This window comes from Bombus bifarius, unplaced genomic scaffold, assembly GCF_011952205.1.
Source record: "Bombus bifarius isolate JDL3187 unplaced genomic scaffold, Bbif_JDL3187 scf7180000008014, whole genome shotgun sequence".
NCBI lineage: Eukaryota > Metazoa > Arthropoda > Insecta > Hymenoptera > Apidae > Bombus > Bombus bifarius.
Genome location: NW_022884390.1, coordinates 967,043 through 987,011, shown reverse-complemented (window position 1 = coordinate 987,011; position 19,969 = coordinate 967,043). Strand labels below are relative to the sequence as shown.

Sequence of the window (19,969 nt, the reverse complement as noted above, 5' to 3'; positions counted from 1 at the left end):
GGAAACCAATACTTTAACCATAAGTTAACCATAAGTTAATAAGTAAACCATAAGTACAGTTATAGGCAGAATTCATTGTTATCGGGAGTTTTTCGCGAATATTTCGGAACTAAACGAGTATAGCTTTTATATTTATAAGAAAAGGTTGATCAAAATGTTGAGTTTTACAATATATCCAAAAATCATCGAAACCGAAGTTTAGACAGTCTTTTTACAGTTTTACCTTGTTATTTTATAATTGAAGGAAATACATTTGAGCAACAAGATTTATAGGTAGTCTAAGTTTCGGGTTTTAATAAGCAGTTGTAGTACAAATGACATGTTTTTAATAAACATTGTTTTAATATTACACATTTATTATTGAATTTATATGAGTAAATAGTAGAATATTATAGAAATCATTTTATGAATCCATTTAGTATTGGTTTATTACTATCCATATTTATATTAATACTTTACTTTTTTATTCCTGTCCACATATTTCTTCCAGATTTGTCGGTATTATAGGCATTACAAATTTTTTGAACTTATCCAATGGACACATTTTGTCATCACAATTAGGGAATTTGAGTAATTGAATATTTTCTTTGTTTCTATAAAGCATCTGTGAATAAAGGTTGTAATCGTGTATGTAGAAAAATTATGAACAATATTATTAATCGTGAAAGTTTCAAAAATTAAATGTTGAAATTTTCCGTAATATACATTTTTATATTAAATTGTATCTTTATCTCCCAACTTCAAAATTAATACTCTGTAGAGACATATTTTATAGAAAGATGATTTTTTAATAACAATTTGCATATATACATGCGTAATCATATTGTTACCTGAATATAATATTCGTTATCCTCTTCATGTAATTCAAATATCAGAGTACTACCATAGTAAGGAATTTCGTTATCAAAATTGTCTAGTGCTGCAAGTATGTAAGCAATATTTAGATCATGTGCCGCATACATAAATGCTTTTCGTGTATCATTCTTATTTAAATGATCATCAACATGATTTAACCATTCGCGAATCCACATTCCTGTCAAGTAGAATTTATTTTAATTGTATAAGATAAATTAATATTATAGTAGATATTAAATATAGATATATGGGTAAAATAATTTTTATTCTGACGCGAACATAAGAAGAATAAAAAATTAAAAGTTATAAGATTTAATATTTACCAGCTAATAATTGCTTCATTTGTGGAGTACGAGTCCGAATGTAAATATCGTTTACGGCTAACTCATCTAGCTTTCCATGTGGAAAAACAGATTTTGTCCATTCGGGTAATTTTAAACCAATATCTTTCTAAATGAGTATTTTAAATATTCAAAAATATATCTATCACCTTGGTTGTCAAACCAAACTCACATTATTTATATAATTATTTATTAATATTTAGATATGTATTATATATGATTGAAAATGTTTAGCATATTAATACTATAAAAATAAATATGCAGCCGAAAATAAAAATAAATGGGCAGGTAGTAGAAATGGGTACTAATAAAGTTTCATTAAGTACAAATTGTTTACATAAAAATGGAAATATGTATTAATTTTCATTATTTTCTAGATACTATATACGTGTATGCTATAAGAATAAGTAAACTGCAGATTTTTGTGCATTTATGGAAAATGTAAAGATATTAAAATGCATAGGATACACATAATCTGTAAAGATATACCAAATATTCAAAGTACAACATTTGTTATAATATTTAGTGGTAAAAAACAAATATTTACTGAGGTACTATTTTTCTTTAGTATTATTCATAAAAATAACAATAAATAGCGCAGTCCAATGATAAATCAAATTTGTGTTGTATAATATTAGTACTAATTCGAGTAAACCTTACTGATACCTATTTTCACTACCTGTTACTTATTTTTATCTTCGATTGTATATTTATTTTAAACATCTAGCTCGTAATATTTGCTATGAAAAGATATTATTTACCTGTGCGTACAAGAATTGACGTAAGTTGAACGTTCTAGATTGTATGATATTACCACCTGTATGTTCAGATAAATACCTATAAACATCTTTATTCTGTTTTTGAAATTGCACTATAGCCTCATCTGTTTTCTCCACGTTATTTCTCCATGTATAGAAATTTGTTAAAAATTGCCCATTATACAGGCAATCGTTCGAATTCAGCGGTGTCCATACAGGTATCGGTTGCCAATTTAAATTAGAATCCCACCTATAAAGCTTATTTTTTTAGATCAAATTACCGTATAATTGTATTAGAAGTTAATTGTTTATCAGGCAGCTAAAATTTTATTTAGGACCTTTGTTCTTCACACGGAGGATATAATCCAGCTGCTACTAGTTGTCCACTCATTACAACTCTCTCTACCTCATCGGCACGGAACCAAATATCTTTTGAAGTGTAAATTCGTCCTAAAAATTGGTCGTATCTTTCACGAAAATATTGGCCAAGTTTGTACAAGGACAGTTTACCAACCTAATATATAAATTAATATTTTTGTATCGTCAAAATCATTTATTATTAAAATGAATTGATTTATTATTGACATTAATTATTTTGTATCATCAAGCACCATTGACATTTAATTTATCTTCTATTGAATGTGCAAAATTTGAAGGAATCGGAATTTTAACACGTGCAAATTCATAAATATTTCACAGTTTTTATGATGATAGTTATACAAGAAGTAACATACGTTTGTTAAACCTCCTCGTCCGGCTGGTTCGTAAGTGTAGTTAACGTAAGGATCGTTCGGATAGTACTTGATATTCGATGGCATTCTGTTTCCATGTCTAAATATCGTTTGTATGAGCTTCAGCTCGGCCCAAGATGCTTGACAATAAAGGAGGCAAATGATGATCCTTGAGATCCATTTAATATCCATGTTTCTGAAACTAATTGAAAAATGCTCAATACTTTGAACAAATTTTTTTAATTTAAGGTAACATCATTATACATATTTATTATCATGACGTTGCCTTAATTTATTGCATGAATTTTATGATGCTTTATTTCAGTGAGGCATGTTGTAGGACTCGTTATAAACTTAATTGTAAAGTTACAATATTTCAATGGAATTTAGTAAGAATAACATAGATCATTGAACTTTTTAAGCGCTATTTTCACTAAATATTTACATGCTTTGAAACTTTTATTGACAAATTGATAAAACCTGATACTTTTATAGTATTCATATAACAGACCATATTGTAACCTTACCGAATCTCGTTGACTGTAATTCTATTTTAGCGAACTCGCTCGTTCATACTGCGAAATTTCATTGGTGTGTCACATAAATTATCATTGAAGATAGTCTATCGATAAAATCAACATTATCAGTTAATTCATATTCTATTGTTTTTTTTTCTTATGGCTATAGAATAAAATATATCCACGATCATAACGATTATGAATATTTTATTCACCGTATTATTTACCACAATATAATTTGCCAGAAAGTTCGATTAAAAATTTTTAAGAAATTAATAAATATACCTAGAAGAGTATTGTACTCTGTAACACTCTATTGATTTTTAGGAAATATTTTCGCCTTAGTCTTGTTCACTTTTTCAACTTATATTTACATAACACTTGATTGCTTTTTAGGAAATACTTCCGCCTTGTTTCTGTCTACTTGATTTATATACTTCTTTCGATTTATGTTTTATGCATAGCACGTGTCAATAGACTAAACGGATATAATCTGGTTCTGCAACATCGTTCTGATTATTTAAATTTCGATGACGTCCGAGTTATGTGGTTCTAAAACATTTAGAAAGTACGGATACGTTGTAGGTCACTAGTTCTTAAAACTTTGAATTTACTATTATACAATTCAATTATATAAGGTTTTATAAATTTTGAATAATTTTGTAGTTTCCGTAGACATAAACAAAACGTTAACTTACTTAATCTCGTAAAGTAGTCGATAATATAATATTTGAATCGATATCGCAGACACAATATATATATGTATGTCATATTCATTAGATATTCGTAAACAATAAAAAAAAAGTATTGTTATCTGTAGACAATGTCATTTTTTTGTAGCTTGCTAACGTCAAACATTCAAATGAAGAAACTATTTGAAACACTTCGAAAAGCTATTGATAATATATTCAAGGAAGAATAAGTCTCTAAGAGAATGACAATAAAACTATTTTCCATCCTTTTTCTAATGGTAGCGATAATTTCCTTCTATATGAATAATCACAGAAACAATATGAGAATGTACTATCATTCATTTATTTCAGGAAGGTTAACTTTATTCATACTTATGAACGAACGTTTTCTTTCCAGTAATTTCATTGTGTTCCATTCTCCGTATGTAATTTTTTATATATATTTCACAGCAAGCATAAAGAAAAATTGTGCAAATACGGAGAAATCTATTATTTACTAATCGTATTAAAAGTGCAATGAGAAAAACTTGAGAGTTTTCGCTTGAATTTTTTACTCACTTGTGTATTATGTTGACACGTTGAAGAAACAGGAACAAAAATAACTAAGTTTACATACACAACAGATAACAATTTTCTGAACTGTACTTTTTATACAATACCTTTAGTGGATCACAGACTCTTACAATAATCTCAGAGTCAAGGCTTTAAAAATAAAACACGGTATGTGCGAATGTCAATGCAGACTGAAACTGGCATGAATGAAGATGATATGAAAATTGTTTTAAATTGTTAGTACCGAGAACCGCGAGAATTCATATGTTGAAATTCTGTCATAAATTCACAGTAACGCATAGATCTTTTTCGCGTGTGTCACTACTAGACAAAGAAATTAAGTTATGTAAGATTTCTTAAATCAATAACATATTTTCTAACGCTATTGGTTCTCACGAATAGAACTATATAATCGCACAGATACTTCAACCTCTGGTTTCCTTCTTATCGAGCTGACAATATATTAAAGGAGAAACGTAGCAACATACGAATAGGGAAAGAAGGAAAAAGAATATTGTGAGCTATAAAAGTAACAAGGATTTTTCAATGTTATACTGATTCTTAAATCGTTCATATTTAGTTTAATTCATCAACAAAATTGTCATCCGCATTCTATAATGTAGCTTCCACCGTGCAGTTATTGCTATTGCATTAAACGCTAGAAATACTATAGTTTCCTTATTTTGGCACTTTTATTCTTAATATTTTTCGCTTTTAGTATTTTTAATCGCTTATCTTTGTTTCCGAATAATTACAGTTCTTGAAAATAACAACTTTTATCGATACGTTAATGCGTCACATATAATAAATTAATTAGTCCGTCTGCATATGTGGCATTAATTTAGATTAAGCCTACAATTTAGCGAATAAAATATTTTTGAGAATGGACTGTACGATAGCTACAAGATTTCTCGAGAGTTAAATACGTATATCATATTATTATTATTATAGTATATTTACGATGGAAATTCCATAAGAAATGAAAATAAAATAAGTTGACTTATTATTTTTACAGCAGGTACTCCGCTTTAAATTCAGTTTTCTTCTTCGTTGTTGCTTTAAAGTAATAATGCCATGGATTGTGAAACTCGTCTTGTTACAAACAAAGACATAGCATTGCGAAAAAATAGATATTAATAGATATGCAAAAAAATGATCTTGGAATGAAGTTTAAGACGATTTTTAGGGAGCTTCTTTTATTATCATCAGATACGTATCTTGAAACTATTCGTTCTTATTCTTCTTATTCATTTTTTCTTAGCTTTAACAGCTGCTAAAATAATTTGCATGTTCGATTTAAACGAGATACTCTGTATAAGTACATTATTTTAGTATTTCCTTTTGACGATCGATCTTTCTTTCTTCAATTACCAATTTTTATGAATACATCCGATATTGCGAGTATATAAATAATATATTATAATTTGAGCACCATCCTATATATTTGAAATTGTACATTTTTAAATAAAATCGATACTGCAAGTTATGAATATAAGGGCATATAAATGAAATGAAACTAGACTTGTAGATTTTAAATGTATTTAATTGATGTTAGGTGAATTGATACATAATACATCGAATAAATATGTATTCAGAATGAAACAATGCATTTTCACTATGAATATGTATATCAAGTCGTGCTTTGGTTACAAAATAAATAATCTATTAAATTAATCGCGCGTTAAATACTTTAATGAATTAAATACAAAATAATTATATAATGTGCATAAATATCATTGTATATTTAAATATATTTGAATACCTTTGTGGCCAATAATTTCTAATTTCTTTATAGTAAAATATAAATAATTAAATTGCAAAAATATCGGTGCTCTTTCATGTATATTTTTACACACATAAAGTTTTATAAACTATGTCATCCCAGAAGTAACGTCGTTATTTATAAAATACATACGTACAGAAATTTTATAATATGCTTTCGATATACATAATATTTTCTGCCATTTAACTCGTCCAGACTCTGAGTGGGAAAATGCAACAAACATATATTTTAAATGTCAGAAGATATTAATAACGCTAATTACAATTTTGAGACGATGCTTTTGATGAACCATTAACGTTAATTTTCAGTTTGATACGGCATATTATTAAACATTCTACAAATACGAGAGAACCAAAGATACTAAAAAAGGGACAGAAACTTCGAATTTGAACGATAATACTGTTCTTTATTTGAAACAAATTCGTCAAATAACGTACCTTTTTAGTAGTATCAAATAAGTAAAAGGACGATATTACTTATAGGAAGAGCAAATATAATTAGAAATATGAATTACATTCCTCATGTCTAATCTTGTCGCATAAGATCAATGATATGTAATTAATATCGCTAATTTATAAATTAAAAGCTATTCTAAATTCATTTCTATTGTATATTACGCATTTATTATGTAACACTTCATTTTTAACATGAAGTTTTCTTTGGTTTCAAAGGAATGTAATTCATCTTTAACAATTACATTTTCATACACGTATTATTTACTTTCAATGATTCCTGCAGTTCTTATCAGATTGTATTTCAATAAACTCAATTCCTCGATTGACTTTCTGTCTACAAATGCTTGTGACAGACCTTTGTCGCAAATCAGTTCGTCGTTTGATGGCATCACTCCTTCTATCAACTGTAAATACTTGTCCAAAGGACAAAGTATCTCACATCCAGGTAGTTGAAGTTCTTTTGCTTCGGATGGAATGCCCAAGTAGTTAAGTACCTACGATGATAACAAATAATAGAAGATACATAAACAAATAATTTTAAGTAATATAGAAGATAAGAGTATAGAAGAGTAGGAGAGGAAGCAATAGTATATATAGGAGAACTCTATTTATTTGAATTTATCAGGAGATAAACAGTTTATGTAATTATGTAATTCGAGTTCATATAATAGAAGCTCGTTAACTATTATTATTTTCCGTTCACGTAACAACTCACGTTCAGATAAATATTAATCAACTAGAAGAAGTTCAGTTAATCCCTTAAAATCTACCTCCGTAATATTACTTTCGATAGATATACGATTGTCTTTTCTGTACTAGATTGATTCAGAGGGGACTATGCAGTAATGAGAAGATGGCTCGGCTAAGAAAGGGGATTCGATTACTATATGTGTAACATAATCGCATAGACAAGCAGGTAGCATTTGGCCGAAAATTTTTCGATTCTCAACAATGCGAGGCAAAGAGAAACGAAATAGAGCAATATTCCTTTTGCCCCTGTGCCATTCTGCTGGCCATATTCTCATCTTTTTACAGCGCAGTAGTGGGATAACTCGTACGAATATCTAAAGAATATTTTTTGTTCGATTAGTTGAGGATTATCTTTGGAAGAGAGTTGTACACTTTCTATAATCTATCATATTGATTAGGTCGTTTTTCTGTATTGTTGAAGATAGAAGGCTTCTTCGAAAAATTCTGGTCGATATAAATTTGTTAACATTTATATAATAAAATAATAAAATAAAAATAGGCGATTACTTATTGCAATTTAATATGTCCTTAAGGGATTAACGGGACATTAATTAAAATTTCATTCGGATAAATAGAGTTCTACTGTATTAAGTAATGTTAATAAGGTAGGTTACTAAAAAAGATATAGTAAGTAAAGATATAGTGAGGAAATAGGGAATAAAAAAAATGTAAATGAGAGAAGTTGAGCGAATGGGAGAAGTGAAAGGATAGTGTTGATAAATGTAGTGTACATATACTAGCTAGAATTCTATAGACAAAGCTAATTTCTTAGTCGCTAGGCTGAAGATAAAGAATATTATTTAGCGAACTAAGATAGAATGTAAAAATTATTTCAAATAAATATAATATTAAATATCTTGAATAAAGATTTTTTCGAAGTAGTAGAACATTAATTTAAAGCCGTTTAATCAATAAGAAAATTATTATCGTGGAAGATAATAACTTTCTATATAAAATTCTTGTATAATGATCCTTTTTTTGGAATATGATACAAAGATAATTACATACAATATTACTATGCCAGTATAGCATTGACTCGTTGCAAAAGGAATCTATTAACGAGGGGAGTAATTTTCTGAGTAATTGTCTCGGTTCTTTCGCTACTTAAATGTATCAGAGGTTCCATATTGTAGAGTAGAATAATTCATTCGATAATTATTTCCTTTTTATGTGTCATACTGTCATATTAATTAGATCTGATGTCTCATATTATCCGTATAAATCAAATTCATTTAAACATAGTCATATTTGGTATAAGTTCTATTCGCTAGACCGCGGCAATTTGACAAGGATAATAAAATAATTGCAAACTAAAAGCTATAAAAATTGTATTCTTATTTTTGATGATTCATAGCTGATCGAGATATGATGAGTAAGAAACAACACAAAGTGTCGGAACAATTTCTATGAATGGCAGAACTAATTCCACGTTTATTAACAAGGCGTTTATTAATTGTAATTCTTCACGACTATTTATGTAAATATATACTTTCTAGCTATTATTAGAGTCAAAGGTTGAAAAATATTTTTAAGTGAGTTAATATTTTCAATTTTAAGAATTTTCTAAAATATTATTCTTTTAGTGTAGCTGTTAAATTTACACTAATTCGCTATCTAGATCTATCATATTCACTATATACACTGTACTATACACTATCGAAGATATTCCGTATCTAAATTCTTCGAACACTCTTCGTACAACAATCAAATGAATATCTAGCGTTGAAAAATTTTTTAATTAGCGACTAGCGTTAAAAGTTGATTGTACGAAATATGAATACAAAAACAACATAGGGATCTCAGACTTTTAATAAGCAATAATTCACGTTATCACAACTATAAAAGTATCGAAGAATTAACGTTAACTTTAAATATGTTTGCAATATTGTATGCACATGTACACATATCAGAGGAAGCAAAGAAAATGAGAATATTAATGAGATCAGCTACTAATACATTTTATGATCGTTGACTTTAAACTCTGGTCGTTAATAAATAAGATATTCGTTTGTTATCGTCGTCAAAAGTCAATATTTATATGAATATCATAAATTAATATCGGCATCGGCATTAATTCGATGATACGCTGTCTTTGGAAATATTACTTTCATATAAAAATGTGGATGTGGCTTATGCACGTCTCATTACGTACCTTTACGTAGTAAGCGTTGTTGTTTTGATGAAGTTCCAATATAACAGAACTGGAATATTCGGGAACGTGTGGATAAAAAACTCCAAGAGCGTGCAAAACGGCGGCAACGTTACTTTCGTGTCCACTAAATAAATTAATTTTTCGTTCTCGATTTTGTGCACCGGTTACATGATTTAACATATGCCTTGTAACGATCCGGAGGAACGGACCTGAAATTGAAGTGGCAATTTAAATTGTAAAATCGAAGAAACACGATACAAAACAGCGATGGCGATTGGAAAAGTGCAAGCTCGATAAATCAGCGTGCAAACGATTTATTAATAACTAAACATTTTATAATTTAACGAAATAATAAAATTAGAATATATTCGACATGAAGTGGTACAAAAGGTGCATTTCAATAGCTTATAAAAATGTGAAGTTTATATATGCAATAATAATTGATATTATAAACAACAATAAAATGCACTGAAGTTGAACGAAAATGTAGAATAACAATGGGCAGAATTATAGTTTGACAGCGGTTACGTTTAAAATGGTTATACTACTACAAGATTTATAACAGAAGATAATTAGCAAGTTTAAGCTCAATGAATGTGCAAATACAAATTATATTACCTCCGTACAATCTTTTCAACAAAGGAGTCGAATTAGCGATGTTATACGAAAATATCGTTGCATTCAATAACTCTCCATTTGGAAATATTGCGTGTGACCATTCTGGTAAAGTAAGACCGAGAGAACTCTCGGCCATCAGTGTATGATATATGTAATACATATCCCATGGTGTAGATATATTTTTACCAGTCCACTCTGTTAATTGTCTCATAAGTTTGCTATATTTTCCAATTTCCTGTTTTCCCGCCGGTGACTGCAATACTCTATTATATTCGATCGTAAACCTGTAATCGATAAATTAATATTATAGAAAGAGAAAAATTAAGTAAATTTTACATACTACGCTTACTACTGTAAGAATAACATACACAAAATTGCATAATATTTCCATAAATTCTACGACAGCTTTGATACTTATTTGGATAATAGCAATTTTTATTGTATAAAAAATGGGCTTATATATAATTATCTGATCCTATCCACTAATTGTAAGTATGATTTGTATATCGAACAATCCTTAATTTCTGTTACAACTGAAATTTCATTTATTTATTAAATCATCGTTCTCGTTATCCTTTTTTCTTTCAGAAAATTTTTTACATATCGAATTGTAATACGATGTTATTATTATATAATGTCAGATTGTGACTTACAAAAGACAGTCCTCTGGCAGAAAGAGATTATCCTCGTAGCGTCGTAAATATTTCGCGGGGATAGGTTGCCAATTTAGATCGTGATTCCATCGTTGCAAATTACTTGGCGGGAAGAGACCAGCGAGAACAAGTTGCAAAGACATTTTCGTTCTGTCATAATCTGAACTGATAGCTGAGACAGCTTCGCTTCTATAAACATCTCCGAGGAAGTGATCGTACCTCTGTCTCAAGAATTGTCCCAGTACATATTCTCTCATTTTGCCATTCTAAATTTCACATAAAATCAACATCCTTTTTATCAAAAATCCCTCAAGTGTTTCATGTATATATAACATCATCATGTAATGCATTGAAACTGCTTTGTATTCACTTTCCTTTTTTGTAAGATTTGTCTTACGCGACAAATGCCATCAATGATGTTTGTCGCGTAAAACAAAATTAAACGACTTAAATCCAAATCATTATGGATCGTCTACGATTCAAGAGTATTAAACGAGGGTTAATAAAATAGATGGAAATATTAAACTCTTACTCGTTTGAACAGATCATCAAACTTTCATTCCCTTAAACTATGTGTTATTAATATTCAAATTAAATTTTAGTATCAAGGACTAAAATTTTTAACGATCGATCAATTGCAATTGCCAGAAAGATGCTACTGCTTATAATGTTCAAGCTAAAAACTGTTCGAGGAACGACGAGAATTTAGAAGAGACGAGATACTCACGTTAGTTAACTGGCCCCGACCCATTGGATAAAAAGGATTATCCAGGTAAGGGTCGTTTGGATATTTTTCATCGTTAGTGGCATCGGGTGTCCTATCGCCATGACGGAATAACTGAAATTATACAAGGTACGTGTAAGATCCGTGATTAAGCTATCCTTTTAACTGATTTCGCTTTTTCACGAATGTGCCGTAACATTTGAATCACTCAAATTCGTATTTCATTTAAAATAACTTCAAATACTCGAGATTGATCAAGGATTATCGCGAGTAGACTGTTTCACGAAAAACCAGAACATATTATGAAAAATTTCGAGCACGACTGCGTTGCTTATTTTAACTTAAAATTATTCAAAATTCGACATAAATCCTGAGCGCTTGAACGAATGTCTCGGGACTAGGGAACGTGCTAAGTATAAATAACCGTAATTTTTACCACATTCACTAGTTTGAGCTCTGCTTGAACAGTTGTAATACCAATTATGGCAGCCAAAGCCACGACCATGTATATCGATACGAAATTCTTGAGATAATTAAACGAAACCATATTGTTCATGTTGGACCTGGAAGCAGTAAAAATGTTCGAATGAAATTTCTTCCATTAATAAAATAATTATTATCTTTTTAGTTGGATAAACAATAAGAACATTCTGTAAATATTTTCAATTTGTTTTGTTTGAACATTTGTTTGAACATTTGTTTGAAATTTGTTTGAACACTTTTATCTATATGTTTTCTTTAAATTGTCCCTATACAATTCTCGTAAATTGTCCAAATACTGTAAGTCAGCATTTACCGGTTATCGGCAAGAATTTTAAGGATGCAACATGTTTCATTTGTTGATCAAATAAACAGCGTCATAAATCAAACAGTTAATAGCCATAAAGACAGTGAAGTACCAACGGATAGATTGAAGAATGGTCTTCTGCATATCTTTGCGCGAAAACGTTAATTTTCAAGTGCATACTATTCTGTAAGCTATGCGAAGCAATGATTTAGCAAAAACCGGTATCTTATATTCATGGAATTTGTTATTTAAACAATGGCGAAAAATCTTAACGTAATGTTTTCTGCATGGAGAAACTACTATCTCCATAGAAAAATTGTAGTAATATTTTTATTATCAGATACCATTGTATCCACAAATTTTTATTTATATTTATCGATAATATCTTTTAATATATATATATATTTTTTAATTTTAGTAATATACATATCTTATAATTTAATAATAATTCTTAATATATATATAACTCAAAAAATTTTGAAGAAAAAAATTTGTGAAAGTAATTAAAAAAAAATAATCACATAATATATCTCTTATATTCAATGCAATTTTAATTTTATCGCCTCACTCTTTTTTTGTATTAGTATAGTGATAAACTGAAATACACTTACGTCTGCACAATTTAAATATCTATCGTAATGATACACTGCAACAAGCAATTAATATCACTGTAGTATCGATTGTGAGACCAGCCAGTGAAATACTGGTCATGTTGCCTATGTGCAAATGATTTTAAAGGACAGTAATACGTCAAACGGACATATCTTTCTGTGGAATGGTTTCACAATCGCTGATTTCGGTGCCATTAGAATATGCATGGTATTTATACGAAATGGAAGTCCCCATTTTCAGGTTACATGCGAAACGCATTACATATGGGCCTTCATCATATAATTACACGCAGGACGATAAGAGAAACCGTATCAAGGTTTTTTAAATGATGACACGTGTTCCAAATGGTGGTCCTAAAAATGCTATGTCATGGGAATTAACAGGATCACTACTCATTAGGAAATATTCAAAGAACACCGAAATTTCATAGTAGGTCATTCCTTTTCCTTGTGTACTTTTTTTCCTTGAATCGTCATATATCTTATATATATGTATACAGGGAAAGTAATTAAGAAATACTATCTAAAATAAACATTTTAAATGAGTTATGACTATAATTACTACAAAGATAATGTTACGAAGACACCGTTTTGTGTCTTTCCTTGTCTTTCATACATTAAACTTGACAAGTTAAAGTTAAAATATTTAATAGCTACGTAGATAAGTAGCTTAAGTATTAAATTTAGTAGCTAAATTCATGGTTTTTTCGGCATAAATAACTTAATCTTTTTCTGTAGAGTATCCAGGTGGTACGACTAATGTTATAAAATAAGTGCTATTTAAAAAACTCAAGATTAGTTTAATATCTCAGAAAGTATAAGATATTGGGAAATAAAATTGTATCCATCCGATAAATCCCTTGAAATGCTAAATCATTCATTTAATACGTTTTTCGATAAAATCAATAGATAACGAGTTATTTTATATAATACTTCTTAACTCACTCTGTATACATATTTGTTGATATTTCCTTGATTGTTCATTACACATTGGATAGCGTTTAAAAATTACCTTTAGTAAATGTTTAATGGTACAAACGATATGGAAATTTGCTATTGGATTATATTTATATACACAGCAACTACTAAAAGTATTTGCAGATATTCTTATTTTCCAATGAAGCACTTTCTTTTATGAGATTTCACATTTCACTTTTAATATCAAAATTTCATAATCATATAACGTATTGGTATTGGTAAACGATACGCAATTTAATATACTTGGACCGAATTAATCAATATATAGATACTATCTATACAATATACATACAATGTACATATAATAAAATAAATACAATCGTGTACAAATACTTTTTGTATCCACCATTAGATAAGTAGTGTGCTATAACGAATCGAAAAATAGTGAAATAAGACAATATGAATCTGGTTTAGCATTTCCATATAAATAGTGGAAGAAAAGATGTTCTTGTAATACGTGTGTCTGAATATTTCGTTTGTATAATTGATTTATTCTAGTTGTATATAGCAGGTATAACATTAAGGAACGAAACCAAATAGTATGCAAAATGCAGTTGTCTCAAAGTCTAATAACTTGTACATTTTAGTGACAATGAGCGTCAACGTTTTATAGTCTTATCTGATATTTTATTCACTTCTTAAGCTTTTAGAGACAAACGTAACTTATTGTACGCTGTTTAATACGTGGACAAACACACGAAAAGAGAGAAAGGAAAGAGATGTATTAAGACTCAGTTTTTATAAGATATAGGAATTATTCAGCAATTGTTCGTGCGTACTTTCTCGCAATATATTGATAATAATGACACAGCGAATAAATTATTCTTGGAAAAACTTATCGTTTCTATTGAATTGGTATTTCTATAAAGGTGATCCATGTTAGTTGATTAAATCTATATTTACTGATAGCGACATCACAAATAACATATCACAGTATATTATGATATAAATACACGAAAATGACTGTAAATAATAAATTATAAGATACGTAACAATTTTCAAAGAAATAGCTTTATGACAATAATTATCTTTGCAAGTGGGATTGCTATTCGCTTACAATTTCGATTCTTTTATGAAATACGGAAGGCACGAATATTTTATCAACATAGAATTACGATAGACATTTATCAGGAGTTACTAATATATATGAATAGAAATTGTCTGATTTATAATTACGAAATTTATATAAATAGAAACACGATTTTTTAGACTGATCCTTTCTTAATCGCGTGTTAATAATCAGATAGAATATCAGATTAATGTAATTAATCAATTTCTATTTCATTACATTTTGCAGTATCACGAATTGGCTTTAATTGATTAAACTTAAACACAACACGTGCAGCTTATCGCACAGTACTGCACGATTTTTATTACTATTTTTATTATTATAAAAGAAGGATACTAATATAGAGAAAGTTCTATTATATTATTCTTCTTCAAAAATCACTTGCAGTTGTCTTACGTATAAAAGGTAGGTGTCTGGTAAAATATCTATCAGTTAATATATTAAGAATTAAAATTCAGTTGTATGTTATTTTTTTTAATGGAAATGATTATGTTTAAGAATACAATGTCATCTTGTTGGTCTATTTTATATACTTTGAATAAAAAGTATAAACTATTTTTAGTCCATATGTAAAATATGGTGAAGGTTACTTTCCATAATCATATGTTCAACATTTAGGTCAATAATTTAAAGAGAAAAAAATAAGACCTTAGAAAAACATATTTATAATACAAATGTACTACAGTTTTCTATAATAACTGATATTTTCGCTAATCAATTTAATATTAATTATCATGGTGACTTCTTTTCACCGATATAGTATATTTATACATATTAGTATATTTATGGTATAATTTAACATATCGAAATATGTTCGAAATCATCATATCATGATCGTTAAAGACTTCGTCTTTAGTAAATTTGATTTACTCCGCAAATTAACAACTGTACCATTGGATATTTTGAGGAGCCTAAGGATGTAGCACAATTGCAACTACACGTACAAGCAGTTGTGTAATTCTTTCGAAGCTTTGAAAAACTATAAAATCACGTAATCGGTTCGATCATTAGCTGAATCGTTAAACCATAAAATTTGCAGTTACTTAGAAACGATATTCATGAAAGATCGTACGATGATAAGTCGAGGATTTATACGAAAAATTAGCCAATCTGCGATTTTGCGGATACGGACTCGTAGTTACATAAATTCCGGTAGAATAATGAATACGAAACGAACACATTATACCTGTGTGACTGATATTTGATATACGATCAACAAAATCATTAATTTTCTCACGGCAAAGACACGCTGTCGCCTTCCTAGTTCTCTTCGCGTGTAATTATAAATAATCAGGCGATTGTGTGCGAAAATACGAAACTATAGCATAAGCATGGTATATATAAAAACTAGGTGAAGGAAAAAAAACGTGGCATTTAATTATTATTTGCAAGTTTCAATATTAGTTATTCTTTCACCGTATTTTTAAGACAACATGAATATCGAGAGTACACGATTGTTTCGAATTATTTTTGTGATAATGTGAGTAAATAATAAATATATTAAAATATAATAGCAATTATTTAAGGAATGAAGATTAAAGATTTTTTTTAAAGAATTCTTTTACTTAAGAATAAAGAGAATAGATTTACAAGAAAGGAATATAGTTTGGAGAATTCATTAAATATTACTCTTAAGTAGTATTAAATAGAATTGCAGTAGCACAGGGTGAAATTTTTAATATAAATAGCTTAAAATTGTATTAAATTATTCCATTCATACGAACATTCACCAAAAGTTATTTTTTCATTTCACGAAAGAATCTCCCCAAATAATGTTTAGTATATCGAGAATAATTCAGTTGTATGCATGTACTCTTTGTTCTCTGTATCATTGTTATACGCACTTCATTATTATGTTCCATTGTTATCAGTACAAAATGCTTGCTACTGTACATAAAAAGTTATTATCGTGCCTAACCGAAAATAGTAATCTACAGACGAAAAGAAAGAAGAAAATTTGTATTTATCAAATCCTTATCTATATGTTAGCACTAGAAAACATTGAGAAGATTTTAAGAAGAAGCTGATCACTAGTATTAATAACAAAAGAATAACAAACTTTCGTTCGATATTTTTAATTGCTTGCTCTTCGTGGTTAATATTTAACACAAGAAAATATAAATCTAACACACAATTTCTTCATGATGTTTGAACGAAACGTCTACTTTCAAATATTATGCAGAAACGTATGCACTTTTAAAGAATTGACGTCTTACCTTTGTTTCCAGTTCAAATATCAACTGACGCCGAGCGTGGATTTGGAATTGATATATGTACAGGCAGGTTTCTAGCGCAACGTTCCAAATATTGCGTGTGAAATGTGAAAAAGTAAACTTTATCAAGCGCTAAGTTACACACATTCCTTGCATTTAAATGTTCAGTCTTGTTGATAGCTTACTTGCGTACTAATCGCAACACGAGCGCAGAAATGTATTATCTCAACAATTATTCGACCAGTAACTCACGATACTATCGTTAAATTGTTCGCGGTAAATATAAATCTGTACAATACTTAAACAAAAGAAATTAACCTCGTTGAACAAGATTAAGTTTCGAAATTTGATTTAAAAGTAAATCGACGATGATAACAGATAATATCATCTCATAGTGGAAGTAGGGAGGATAGATTTCTTGTTTGGCGTAGTCTTCATAAAGATAACTGAAACACGCTAGTTTTAATCTAAGTATGAATACGTTAAGAAATGGTAATATTATCCGTTATTATAGCGTACCATGCATGTTTAGCACGTGGTCGTATGTTTTATCACGTGAACACAATCTTCAAACCTGAAAGTAGATGATAAGGTTTATGATTTGTGCTGTCACCAAACATGTTCCACTGATATGCAGAAAACTGGTTTGTGGAAACCCGGTTACCGATAAACAAAATGATCAGAAGAAATTTATATGGTTTTAATCATTTAGAGAAAGTCAAGTTGAAATAAAATTTGATACCTTTCTCTTTTGAACAACTATTAACAAACATGATACCTGAAAATCAAACGAATCAACATATTGAACGAGTTGTAATTAGTGACGACTGTAGCGAAATAATTTTTTGTCTTCTGCAGAAATGTTAGACAATAGAATTTCTATACTTATGTTATAGTAATGTAAAAGTTAAAAAAGATATTTTCCAATATCATCGTTAATTAACGCTAAGAATATACGATTCATAGGCGTTGATTAGCAAAAATTACGAAGCTTCGCAATCGAAAATTCTGATTAATTTGTAAATATAAGTACACAATATGAAAATATGGAAAGTAATGATTATTCGCGAATTAATCACGTATTATTGATCAGTCTCTATGCACTGAGTTTCTATTAAGCATATGTCATGTTCGTTAATTATTATTTATCTAAAATATGTTATTAAAGTTTATCCTCTACGTATTTTTTCTAATTTAATTTGATTCCTAATTTTAATTTTTCATTTGGATGAACATATGCAAGTACTCTTATTGAAATAATTGTCTGTCGGAATCGGAAAGCATATTCAAAATTTTATCGATAAAAAATAATAATCATTTAAATGACTATAAAAGTATGTCTCTACAAGTTGATTTATTTGTTCCTGTTAAATATATTTATCATATTATACTGCACATCTAATTTGTATCTAATGGATACATTACAAAATAGTAAACATATGACATGCATATTCAGAAAGATGTATTTTTATATTTTTCTATGTATACAATATAAACGTAATTAAAAGTTTCTTTATCTGAAGTTAATATATATATATTTAGAATTATACAGAGATTAGATTGCAAAATATCATTCATTGATTCCAAGAGTTATTAATTGCAAATGATATAATTTATAAACATTTCTATGTCGATAGGCTTGCGAAATATTGTAGTCTATTTTCAACTCGAACGTCTAATTTTTCGAAAAGAAAGTCGTTCCACTCCTTTGATCAGATGCATTTCTGTCATAATTAGACTTACTTGTTAATTACGTTTCATTGTGAATTGTTCTGTGTCAAAATAAAAATTCTCGCCCGATAGCCCAAATAAATCATGGAGCATCGTGATTCCACCCCCTCTTAAAAAGTTCATTTTATCAAAATTACGTATTATCTGATACAATTAATAAAAGTGAGATAGTGGAGGTTATCGTTCTTGATATTATAAACGTACGCTCTTTCATTTAGGAGATTTATTGTCATAAATAGAAACAAATTTATCTATCAGCTTCTTATCGACTATTTACAATTCTTACAACTGTTTTATCGAACAAATTACTACGACTTATCCCAGAGGATCTCTAACAAAAATAGTTTACAAGTTCAAAGGACCGATCTAGCTCTAAGAAAGTTAGTGAAATCGTCAATAATTTCTTGTCCTTCCAATATCCAAAATGAAAATGTCATGGGTTCTTGTATTACAAAAGGTGGAATTTATGATTCACTCGAGCCAAGTAATACTGTTTTCAAGCTATAGTTTTCACGTATTATGTGATATCGTCAGAATTCAATTGAAGGATGAATGATCTTTTGAAGAAAATATTGGAAATACAATTTTAAAGTGACACAACGAAAATGACGAGGAAGTCACGGTAGAGAAAAGAGGTAACGACGAACGAATCTTCGAATACGTTGTTCGTCAGAAGCATGATCCCTTAAAAATGATAAATTTTATTGTAATTAATTGATTAATTAATCGATTCAAACTCGCGTTAATAAAACGAAAACGTGAAAATAATAATATTAGGGGAAAAAATGCCGGTAAACGCTCACTATACGAGAAAGCAACAAACAATCAAGACGTTCTTACTTTGAACTGCGATACCTCCCATAAATCGGTGATAAACTCATACCATGGTATGTCACAAGATTAAACAATTTCGATCGAATGCGCTTTCATTTTATAAGATCCGTGATCTTTTGATTACGAAGCTTTATAACTGGAAGCGAACTGATTGCCAGGAATTG

The 19,969-nt window shown here is 29.0% G+C and overlaps 2 protein-coding genes across 6 annotated transcripts; both read right to left on the bottom strand.

The window, feature by feature from the left end:
* Positions 1-338: 338 nt before the first annotated feature.
* LOC117206938 (venom acid phosphatase Acph-1-like) lies at positions 339-3,939 on the bottom strand. Of its 2 annotated transcripts, none has more exons than XM_033446657.1 (8): positions 3,902-3,939; positions 3,489-3,755; positions 2,689-2,887; positions 2,293-2,468; positions 1,958-2,204; positions 1,179-1,305; positions 831-1,033; positions 339-604 (listed from the first exon to the last, which is right to left on the bottom strand). In XM_033446657.1, exons 3-8 carry the CDS (start codon positions 2,875-2,877, stop codon positions 464-466), a joined length of 1,083 nt encoding a protein of 360 aa, XP_033302548.1. In that variant the 5' UTR covers positions 2,878-2,887; positions 3,489-3,755; positions 3,902-3,939; the 3' UTR covers positions 339-463. The 2 variants fall into 2 exon arrangements, with proteins under 2 accessions (XP_033302548.1, XP_033302549.1); XM_033446658.1 differs by having other exon boundaries at positions 2,689-2,881.
* A 2,331-nt stretch (positions 3,940-6,270) lies between these two features.
* On the bottom strand, positions 6,271-19,946 carry LOC117206947 (venom acid phosphatase Acph-1-like). 4 transcript variants are annotated; one of them, XM_033446676.1, is made up of 7 exons: positions 19,812-19,946; positions 12,019-12,145; positions 11,586-11,696; positions 10,859-11,124; positions 10,206-10,489; positions 9,588-9,796; positions 6,271-7,179 (listed from the first exon to the last, which is right to left on the bottom strand). In XM_033446676.1, exons 1-7 carry the CDS (start codon positions 19,850-19,852, stop codon positions 6,943-6,945), a joined length of 1,275 nt encoding a protein of 424 aa, XP_033302567.1. In that variant the 5' UTR covers positions 19,853-19,946; the 3' UTR covers positions 6,271-6,942. The 4 variants fall into 4 exon arrangements, with proteins under 4 accessions (XP_033302567.1, XP_033302569.1, XP_033302570.1 ...); XM_033446678.1 differs by lacking the exon at positions 19,812-19,946 and adding an exon at positions 17,244-17,593; XM_033446679.1 differs by lacking the exon at positions 19,812-19,946 and adding an exon at positions 12,981-13,099.
* Positions 19,947-19,969: the final 23 nt, after the last annotated feature.

Coding starts and splice junctions, on each gene's coding strand:
- LOC117206938 (XM_033446657.1), bottom strand. CDS start 2,877: ATGGATATTAAATGGATCTCAAGGATCATCATTTGCCTCCTTTATTGT. Junction 2,469..2,688: donor GACGAGGAGGTTTAACAAAC/GTATGTTACTTC, acceptor TTTATATATTAG/GTTGGTAAACTGTCCTTGTA. Junction 1,034..1,178: donor AATGAAGCAATTATTAGCTG/GTAAATATTAAA, acceptor TCTACTTGACAG/GAATGTGGATTCGCGAATGG.
- LOC117206947 (XM_033446676.1), bottom strand. CDS start 19,852: ATGAGTTTATCACCGATTTATGGGAGGTATCGCAGTTCAAA. Junction 11,125..11,585: donor GTCGGGGCCAGTTAACTAAC/GTGAGTATCTCG, acceptor TGTGAAATTTAG/AATGGCAAAATGAGAGAATA. Junction 9,797..10,205: donor GTTGAAAAGATTGTACGGAG/GTAATATAATTT, acceptor CTTCAATTTCAG/GTCCGTTCCTCCGGATCGTT.